This window comes from Tribolium madens, unplaced genomic scaffold (genome assembly GCF_015345945.1).
Source record: "Tribolium madens isolate multiple individuals breed KSU strain unplaced genomic scaffold, Tmad_KSU_1.1 Scaffold_20;HRSCAF=117;Tcas5.2_LG4, whole genome shotgun sequence".
Lineage (NCBI taxonomy): Eukaryota > Metazoa > Arthropoda > Insecta > Coleoptera > Tenebrionidae > Tribolium > Tribolium madens.
Window position 1 is genome coordinate 2,857,130 of NW_025400985.1, and position 10,748 is coordinate 2,867,877.

The 10,748-nt window shown below is 27.4% G+C and overlaps 2 protein-coding genes across 5 annotated transcripts in view; one reads left to right on the plus strand and one right to left on the minus strand.

The window, feature by feature from the left end:
* The window catches only part of LOC123005598 (supervillin-like), a 55,855-nt gene that overhangs the window by 34,935 nt on the left and 10,172 nt on the right, over window positions 1-10,748 (minus strand). The gene's annotated exons all lie outside the window — the stretch shown is intronic.
* LOC123005599 overlaps window positions 1-10,748 on the plus strand; it is a 17,846-nt gene that overhangs the window by 2,629 nt on the left and 4,469 nt on the right. For all 3 annotated transcript variants that reach the window (XM_044399419.1, XM_044399418.1, XM_044399417.1), the window contains 3 exons: window positions 6,025-6,175; window positions 6,229-6,440; window positions 9,372-9,505. In XM_044399419.1, the coding sequence (XP_044255354.1) occupies window positions 6,025-6,175; window positions 6,229-6,440; window positions 9,372-9,505 (497 nt within the window). The remainder of the gene's footprint in view (window positions 1-6,024; window positions 6,176-6,228; window positions 6,441-9,371; window positions 9,506-10,748) is intronic.

Consider the following 10,748-nt stretch of genomic DNA (forward strand, 5'->3'; position numbering starts at 1 on the left):
CAGGGGCGTCCTAAACGGTAAAACAAATTTAATTTTTAATTTTTATGCTGTTTATGGTCTGTAACATAAATTTTTGAACCGATTTTTACTAAAAATCCGTAAATTGTATCGGAAAAACACAAAAGACCTTTTTTTTATGAAAAACTATGAAATTTTGTTGCTGAAAGTGGCAAGAAATCACAGGCAAAATAGTTAGAATAAATTTTTACCCTAATCCCATCTAGTTTAGGAAGCCCCTAATTAAAAATTTCAACATTTTCTTTTTGTACTTGTTTAGGTGTATAAAAGTTATCATTTGTACCAAATTTTGATTTTTTTTTCTAAAATGATTTCGGAAATATTGAAAAAAAACCTATTAAAAGACGCACCCCTTGCGTAGCATTTTTCGATATATGTTCATAGAAAATTTTTGTTTTAAAAATGAATATTCATCTCCTGCTTAAAATTTGTAACAATAAAAAGTATTAAAAATTTATTTTATTTTTTGTGAGTTCATTTGTTTTTTTATGTTTAATTAGGATTTCTTATGTCAATTTAAAATAAAAACGTGTACTTAGAGATTTTTGCTTTTTAATCCGTCTTCTTTAATTTCATTTTCATGGACCAACAAGAAACCCCCCCCGAAATAAAATCCTGGTTACGGCCCTGGATGTGCCACAAGTAGTGTAGTGCTATTTAAATTTTTAAAGTTGGGGTGCGTAGGGGTTAAAGGGTTACTGGGGGTGATTTAAAAATTAAGTCAAAAAATGTCCCCCTCGGAAACAAAATTGACCTGTTTTGTCGTTTTTGCAAAGTCTTTTTAGTTTCTGAGATATTCGGGGTGGCTCGTTTTCATTGCGACACCCTCTATAACATTTACAAGACAAAACTAGATATGTTATTGAATTAAATTACAATGTTGGGCAAAGTTTGTTCTTTAAGCCAAACAAAAATTCGTCGAAATCCGACACAAAATAACAAAAAAAATTGTGAAAAATAATTTTAGTTCTTGGCGTCCAGTGTAAATAAAAAATGCTTCTTTAGGATCGATTATTTTTGCTGATGCTGCGGACGTTAATCACATTATCACATAGTTTTACTGCTGAATTTATTGTCCCTAAACGTTTCCAGTGTTTTATCACCACTTTCGAAATTTTTGTGACTCCATCCAACAGGATAAAGAACTTGCTTTCAACACTGGGATAATTTTTCTCTAAAATTATATTGTTGGTACATTTTTTCAATGCAAATAAACTCATTTTCAGTGACAATAATGGAATATAAATTCAACGAAAATGGTAATTTTGAATTGAAATATTGGAATAACGTTAACGTTTGTCTTAATGATGGAAATTGATTTTGTTAAATGTTACATTTTACCAGCTGGGACATTAATTTATTTATGACAATCATTTAATTCAAGCAAAACATTTTATCGATATTGTAAAATATTTTTAGTACCCTTCATCATTATACAATAAATACTAATACTTATTATTATTAAGTTATGATCAATAATCTTTTATTTTTATTTACGGAGAATCTGATAAATTAAAAAAATTAAACTGTTTTTCGAAAAAATAAATTAAAACCGATTCACTTTGCTTTTGACAAGTATGGCGTCACCAAATGTAGTGTCGCCATTTGCTGTCATCAGTCCAAATTATTTAAAATTTAAAAATTTAATAGTGTAGGTATACTTAAAAACTCACCCTATATATTAAAAAAAACTTGATGAATAACATATAGACGTCATAATTACACAAATCAGTGATAGTAACTAGTTTCTTTTCTTTATGAATTAAACTGCGTTTTATTGGTTTTTAATAGTTGTAAAAGATTAAGAAAATCTTTGTTTTTGCTAGATTCACAACCGTAGTTTTGTTACATTTTTATTGAGAATTAAATTAGAAGTTAAATAGTTCTGTTTCTAAAGCTTTTGAAACTTCATAAGCTACCATTTAGACTTAGAATAAGAGATTCTTAGAACTAATTAAACAGCATTTAAACTCGGATGCAACTGTTCTAAATTTTTGAATAACTTAGTTAATCCTGCTTAAGTATCCCCGGAACGAGTTTACAAAAGGAAAAAAATTGTTATCTTTGATTTTACGCTAACCTGAAACGAGCAAATCTATAATTAAAACTTTATTATTATTCTGATTCGGTAGGAAGAAAACTTAATTTTTTACTTAATTTTGGACTTAATTAATAATCTTTCTCTCTTGTTTAAATTTTATCATCTGGGCGGTTTTATTTTTTTGACTTTGACAATTAATTAGTTAATTGAATAATGATTGTTTTTGTTCAAAATGAGTTTGTATTTTTATCTTAAAGCTGTTTTTTGAGTTGCCATTTATTAAAATTGTATTTTTCACAAACTCGTTTCAAGTGAAGCAAAACATGTTTTTTCTTTTGTTTTGGCGCAAAAACAAAGATTTTTTTTTCTCTTGTAATCTGAATTCGGGGTCATACTGTAGATAGTAAAAGGTTAGGGCTCTATTAATATAACTTGTGTAAACTCGTTCGTATCATGTTATTTTAATTTATACAATTATACAAAAATATAGATAAAAATAATCGGAAATTCAACAATGACCTCATTTAAACAAATACGAACAATTGATTTTATAATATGTAGTAGTCTGAAAACGACAATTTCGGTTTTCGTTTTAATTTAAATTAATTATTATTAAAATTTTTAAATAAACGTAAAATGTTTTAAATCACGACATTTATTTAAAAATACAGTGAGCGGCAAAATTATGGAATAATCTTATTGAAAGTATTTTGTTTTGACAAAAATGCTCGAACAAGTCATTTTTTTCAAATGCTAAATTCGCAACTTGATTTAAAATTGTACCGTTTACGCGCAGAAAAGAAATCCCCCACTTTTAATTAAATAAAATTGTTGAAATTTTTCACACTTACCTGGGCATTGCTAAAGTAAATTTCATAATTTTTTGGTAATTTTTCATTTACAAACAAAGCCAAAAAAAAATAAAAAGCAATTTTCTCCCGAAAAGTTAGATTCTAATTTTTATACTGACCTACACAGATTCACTTCCCGTAATTATTTACGAAATCAGAAAAAAATACTAATTAGATTTTGAATTAAACGCAATTTTCTATCTTAACTTTGAAAATCATTTTTATTTGTGACCTTATCAAAAAAAATCGAAAAATTCTTAAATATACCTTATCAATAATTAGTTAGATATTTTAATATCGCCAGTTTTATTTAATTAGAAGTCGCGATTTATCAAGTGCACGTAACCAATGCCCCTCCCAGTATTGATATTATTTCACTTTTTTGTTTTTTTTTCGAAAACTTTATGATGTAAAAAAATTAGGAGTTTCCATTTAAAAAATATCTATGCGTCATTACTAAAAAAACCAAAAAGTGTAAAATTTTAAATCAAGTTGAAAATTGTGTTTTAAAAATAATAATAAGATTACTCCATAATTTTGCCACTTTCTGACTAGACTCCCAATTTTTTATAAATCAATTGTTTGAAGTGTAATTTGAATTAATTTAATTGTAGCACAAAAATTATTATTTTTTTAATAGAACCAATAACAACTTATACATAGAGAAAAATGACAATTCTCGCGGATTTAATAAAATTCCAAAGTGCTGAATTTGCAGAATAAATCGTAGATGCAGCTTCCAATGTGGATTGATGTGCATTGTTGAAAAGTGTTGGAAAACTTTGCTGACATAGACAAAGTTTGATGACTCGAATTGGTTTTTGCCAAAACGATCACTTTTAAAACTCATTGTTTCTGACTTTCGTAAATTTGAGATATGTTATAGAACGTGAAAAATTAAGTGACACGTATTTCACCGTTTTTTATTTTTTCAATGTATGTTGAAAAAACAGGGATGTACAAAATTAAGTATCTCGGAGCAAAAAGAATTTGTATCTAAAGAACAAATCAACATATTGAAAAGATTTTTTTTTAATAATTAATTAATATATTAATAATAAAAAACTTTCAGATTTTACTATGTCTTCACATAAGTTTCAAGACGGACGATTTAAAAATGGCTGAAAAAAAAATTTTTTTCAGAGCGCTGCATAGTGCATGCATGATCCCCTAAGATCGTGTGAAAATAGCATCTCCTTGGAAATTAAATAGAAAAATTACCAATTACCGTCACTAATAAACTATTGTATAAAAAACAAATAATTTATTAACATTTATTTTTCAAAAAATATATAATAAAAAACAAATTCTTCGGTTGAGTAAATATTTCACAAATATTTCACAGATTACGTTTGGCTATACAGAGTGTGTCACAATTCCCGGACCAATGTGACATGCCATGTAGGGTAATCTTACCAGGAACATGAAAAAAAAAATGTTAAAAAAATCTGTCAAAAAATTTTTACATTTACTTTTTGAAAATTAACATTTTTTATGTCTATTTAAAGATATTGAATACATCAAAGGAAAAATCTGACATTTCCTTTCCATATATCCAAATATAATTTCAAAATTATAATGTTTTAATGATACTGAGGATCTTGTATATGTTTTTTTTATAATTATTTAATAAAGGTACGATAATTTTGCCAATAAAAGCCACAAATAACATTAAACAGAGTAACAATTTAGGATACAGCTTCCTTGTTTCCTCTTCTAATAGCCTGTAGCCAAAAAAAAATAGAAAATTATTTTTCCAACAGGAGTAAATAAAATCAAAGTGCAAAATTTAAACTCTCATAACTTCGAAATTGTTTAGATATTTTTTTTACATTTTTTCCATGCTCCTGGTATCTTACCTTACATGTTGGACTTTTGACACATCCTGTATAATCTAATCGACAAGTTGAAAAACTGCGATTTTTTAAATGATCATTTTAGTCGAGCGAAGCTCATAAAAAGTACGTGAAATCTACATACTTTTATTTTAATATCAGAAAATAAAATAAAAAAAATATACCTAGAGAGTACTCTTCCTCAACCGAGGAATTTGTATTTATTATTGATATTTTTTGAAAAATAAATGTTAATAAGTTATTGGAAATTATGTGTATTCTATACAACAGTTTATCAGTGACGATAATTGGTAATTTTTCTATTTAATTTCGAAGAAAACGCTACTTTCACACAATCTTAGGCGATCAAATATTTTTTTTCAGCCATTTTTAAAACGTCGGTCTTGAAACTTATGTGAAGATATAGTAAAAATATGAAAGTTTTGACATAAATTTTTTGAGAATTTTAAAAACCTGCGTAATTGTTGATTTTTTCGTTTAAACAATATATTTTTAAATTATTTGTTAATAACAAATTTTTAGAATACATGTATTATCACGTCCGTAGTGTACCTACTTATATCAATTATTTAAAAAAAATCGTTTCAAAATTTTGATTTGCTCTTTAGATAAAAATTCTTTTTGTTACGAGGTAGTTAATTTTGTACATCCCTGTTTTTTCAACATACATTAAAAAAATAAAAAAACGGTGGAATACGTGTCACTTATTTTTACACGTTCTATAACATATCTCAAATTTACAAAAATGAGTTTTAAAAGTGATGGAATTATTACTCTTTTACTAAAATAAAAAAAATTAAACATTTGATTTTTTCAAGAAACTGCTAAAAAGAAAAATCACTGAATTATGTGTACTTTAATCAAGGTTATTTTCTAATTTCTTCTGTGCAAAAGAACATTTTTGCATTATTCAATCCAAAAGCATACTGAATAAAAATCAGCAAAATGTAACACTTCATTGATTCGACTCATATCCATCAAAGTTAATGAAGCTCGTAAAAGTCATTCGAACCGTAGTAATGTTTAATTTGTTTAGATCCAACATCCAGAGAGACTCGACGAATCGTTTCACTAATATATGACTGTTGTTTGCTAACGATTACACTAAATTAGTAAACTGCACACGTTTTTAATTTATCTAGATGTTAATACACACTGGGTTGCACTTTTTTCTTTTCAGTAATTTAAATTTGAACTCGTCTAAATGCATTTTGCGTTTATTTCTTTTTGCGTAATTTATCCATAATTAAAATTACAGTTGAATGGACAAATGGACTTCGAATCACACACATGAAAGTCCCTCTTGTTGCGGATTTTCGCGAAGAAATGGAACTTGACTGCAATTTCGACATGGGTGGGGAAGACCTATACTCCGTGAAATGGTACAAAGATTATCAGGAGTTTTTTCGGTGCATTTTGTTAATTTTTTTGGTGGTGGTGGAATAAAATCTGGGTTTTGTAGATACATGCCAAGCCGGCAACCCCACACAATGTCATTTCCTGTACCGGGGGTTCATCTCGTACTAGACGGAACCAATTGCAGTTTGGCGCATTGTAAAGTGCGCCTCAGGGACCTTACGAGGGACCATAGTGGGGGGGCTTACCGGTGTGAAGTATCAAGCGAGGCTCCAACATTTCGACTAACGTCGGAAACTCACAAAGTCACAGTTGCAGGTTTGCATTTTTTTACTTTTTTATTTAAATCCATTTTAGTTGATAACGAAATTATTAGACCTACCCGACGCAACCACCATTTGTTAATTTCTTTAATTCGCTTTACACAATTTTTGAATTTTTTGAAGTTCGTTGTCGTATGAACCATTTTTAAATAATTTGCGATTTCAGTTAGGTATCTTACTTTTTCAACATCAGGTAAATCCAAAAAATATTTTTTTATAAGTATCTTATCTTAGTTTGCTGTAAAAAAGATGACAAAGTTGTATGTTATAAACATTAAAATTATTATAATTACACTGTCATATGTACATTTGTTTTCCATAATTACTGCTCTTTAATCTTTAATCTTTAATGATTTGCGTACCTTAAAATAAAAATTCACTGATGTCATACGCTATTACTTATTTTTTATATAAAAATGCAGAATTAGGAACAATAATTTTGAAGTTTCTAACACCAGAAAACTCAGCTCGCCAAGAAATAGACATTGTGCATAATTGCATAGAAAAAGTTAAAAAAAAACAGTTTCGCTGCTTGTCTCTGTTTTAGAAAACGTCTCTACGAAAATTACTTATAAAGTTTTTGAAAGCCCAAAATTTCTTCGAAGCTTAGCGGACTATCTAACCAAAAAATTGAAGCAATTAAATCAATGTGCATTAACTTATATTTGGAGTTATAAGCATTTTAATATAATTTGCTGGTACTTTTTTCCAATTTATTTTAGGTAAACAAAATTACATGATATATAAAGGCCTATGTGAATATTGTTTCCTTGTTATAAGAAAACTTAGGTAATTATGTTTTTTTATAGATTTTCATCAAATGTACATGACCCCTTCATCCACTATAATGCATTAGTTTATATTATTAAAAAATTGTTAAAAGTGTTATGTACCAAAAAACAAGCTTTATTTTCTAATATAAACTTTGTGATAACTATTGCTTTATAAAAATATTTCAAGTTTAACAAAACATTTATAAATGAAATTCTAACGACACAATATAAAAAAGTCCACTTTATGCTGTCCCGAAAATTAACAAATATTTTTTTTCTTTTTTATTAGTGTAATTTTGAAGATAGTTCATCGATTTTTCGAAAACGGTGTTCCATATTAACATCATATTTTTCAATAAGAGATGGAATATTTAGACAAAAATATACCGAAAAGTCACGAAATTAAGTGAAAAATAATGAATTTTGCTTGTTTACACCACGTTTTTTGTAAGATTCTGTTAAAACATATTGAAAACTTACCAAATTGGGTTGAAAATGACCTTTTTATGATTTTTTGGGCACGTTTTTAATTAAAAATTTACAAAATTATTTCGTCACAAATCGCTAAATTTACTCAAAAATGGTGTTATTTTTACTTTTTTAAATTGTGCTAAAAATTTGTTCAAAAATAATACTATTTTTCCCTTTTGGGACGTTTTATTAGTCAAAATCGCAATTGTTTTGAAAATTTTCATCGAAAATGAGGTAGAAAATGAATACACTATCACGAAACTAAAATTATTTTTGCTTCTTTGGAGAGTTTAAGCATGTTTTTGAGCCGAAAAATCATCTGGTTGCTTTTCTAAATGTTTTAGCAGATTTTTCAATCAAAAGCACAAAAATAAGCCGAAAAATCACATAATTAAATCAAAATGATGTTATTTTTGCTTTTTTCAAACATTTAGTTGCGTTTTTAAGTCTAAAACAATGTTTTTTCTTTAATTTTTGCTAAAAAACATACCAAAAAAGTTATACATATACCAAACTAAATAAAAAACGACATAATATATGCTCATTTTTCAATAAAAAACGTAAAATTTTGTCAAGAATACGTCGGAAAGTAATTGAATTAAGTAAAAATAGTGTTATTTGTGCTATTTTAAAACATTTATTTATTATTTATTTATTTATTTAAACATATTTCAACTCCTTTATCCACTGTTTATTCAACAATCCCAGTTGTACATAACGCCTTTAGCATTTGGTAATTTCATTCCTAATAGAAACCAACACTTAAAAGTCTTTTTCAATAAAAGAATATTGCGAAAAAAATTGTTTTAAAAGAAAATACCAGTTTTCAAAAAATGTTACATAACACTTTTATCCACTTACCCCTTCAATTGTGTTAAATATTTAACAAAAAGCCTCAGCACATTGTTCCCTGCTGGATAATCTAGATAATATTAAGTGTTGTAGTTCAAATTAATTCAAGTTTTTGTTAGTCTCATTAATTTGTATAAAAATTTCAACACAAATTATTCCAATATCGACGCGTGATGTTTGTTTATAAGCATTGTTATGATTTCATTACTTGCGAAGCGTCCTGATTATTTTGTTCATTGACTTGCTAATTATAGTGTTGCTCTCAACCTGAATACGTTTGCGGATAAAATAGCATATGTTATTCGAAGTAAAAGTGAGTTTACTGTCACTTTTACTTCTAATAATACAATATACTATTAATTGTAACTTTAATTACAAAAATAGCACAAGTTATCCCGGCGCATCCACCATTTTTGAAAATGATTTTTATTTTTAAATTCCAAGTACAATTTTTGTACACAAAAGTTATTTTAAAACATAATGATTCTATGACATTAGGAAATACTTAATTGCAATCAAATTTTAATTAGTGATTAATTTGCCGTTTGACAATTGACAATTTAATTGAATTAGTTTAATCCTAAATTAATTTTTAATTAGCTTTCTGTAAATTGACTCCGGTCGTATTAAAATTTGCCAAAAAGTAACAACTTTTTACATCATTGTCAACTGTTTCAGCTGCAAAACAGATTTATTTTTAAGCTTTTTGAAGCCGCAAAGTGCAAGAAATCCTGCAAGGTTTGGACGTCCGAGACGGGATTATATTACTAGTGTGATTGCGTTTTCAGTTTTGTCGATGGTAGTTACAGTTTCCGATTTCCCTTTTATAGCTCTGCCACGAGAAAATCCCAGGATTGAGGGCTTAACAACATCTTATATGGAGGGTGATACCGTTGAAGCTAAATGCGTTTCTGATCCTGCTGACCCTACCCCGATACTGTCCTGGTATATAAATGGAGTTGAGGTAATGAATTTTCCCCATATTTGCATTTTTTCCATCATTTTTTATTCACCATTTCATTCTATTGCATCATTTGTAAAAGGTCAATTCGAGTACGTAATTTTTCATTAACGGTAATTAAACTCTTTGTTTTAAAAATGTACTTTCATAAAGTTTGAAATTAAACAATACAACTATTTTCCAGCTACGAACATATTATTATTATTTATACTCGTATTTTAATATGTTTGAAAATTTTACAGAGAGTGAAACAAAAATCGCTAATTACTCTCAGGCTTTGTAAACTTTTTAGTAGAATTTTTTAAACTAAATTAGTTCGGCTAGCCTTTTTGCTTACTGTCAGATTTATTGTTTCTGCTCACAGTTCGGCTCTACGATCATAAAGAATTTGTAAGACAGCCAAATGTCCCACAAAATTTATAACTTTTTTTCTATTTTACACTTACAAGGAAATGTCTCAACTAAGATACCTAATCCAAGTAAAAAAAAACATTCAAGGAGAAAAAATCATGATTTGTAGCAGATTTTTATTTTAGTATCTATTTACTACTAATCTTTTACTTTTCTTAAGAAAAATAAAACTATATTGAAAAACCAATAAAAAAGTATTACAGTTTATTAGATTTTTCAATCGTGACCGAGACCGTGACAAAAAGTACCAAAAAGCCTCAGTTACCAGTTTGGTCGAATAAATAAAAATTAAGTTCAGAATAATAGTATATTAAATCACAAGGTAGAGAAGAGATTTTTATAGCCGAGCTGTTTATTAAATAATAAATGTGAGGCTATAAAAACCTTCTTGTACCGTGTTTTATATAACATTTTTTTCACTACCAGCACATTTATTACGCAGAAATATAACCCTATTTAACGCCTCAGACGTAACATGTCGTAATTCACATTCAGGCTCGTAGCTAGAAACAATTTTTAGATAGATTTTATTTTTTTAAATGCTATATTTTGACCTTATAGTGACATTTCTGACGTCATTCGTTTTTGAATTGTGACGTCATTTTAATTTTTTTTAATGGCAACTGACATTTTTGTTCACTGTTTTAAATAGCACACATCTTTATCTTTCTGATAATAAGAAAAACAAAAATTTTTTTAATGAAATTTAAACTTTAAAATAATAAATTTAAAAAAATATTGACAATTAAACCCAAAACGCTTTATCTTTTTGTTATTGCCTTATTTTATAATGGACAATTGTTTTTTTTTTATATTTTTGAAATAATTGGCATGA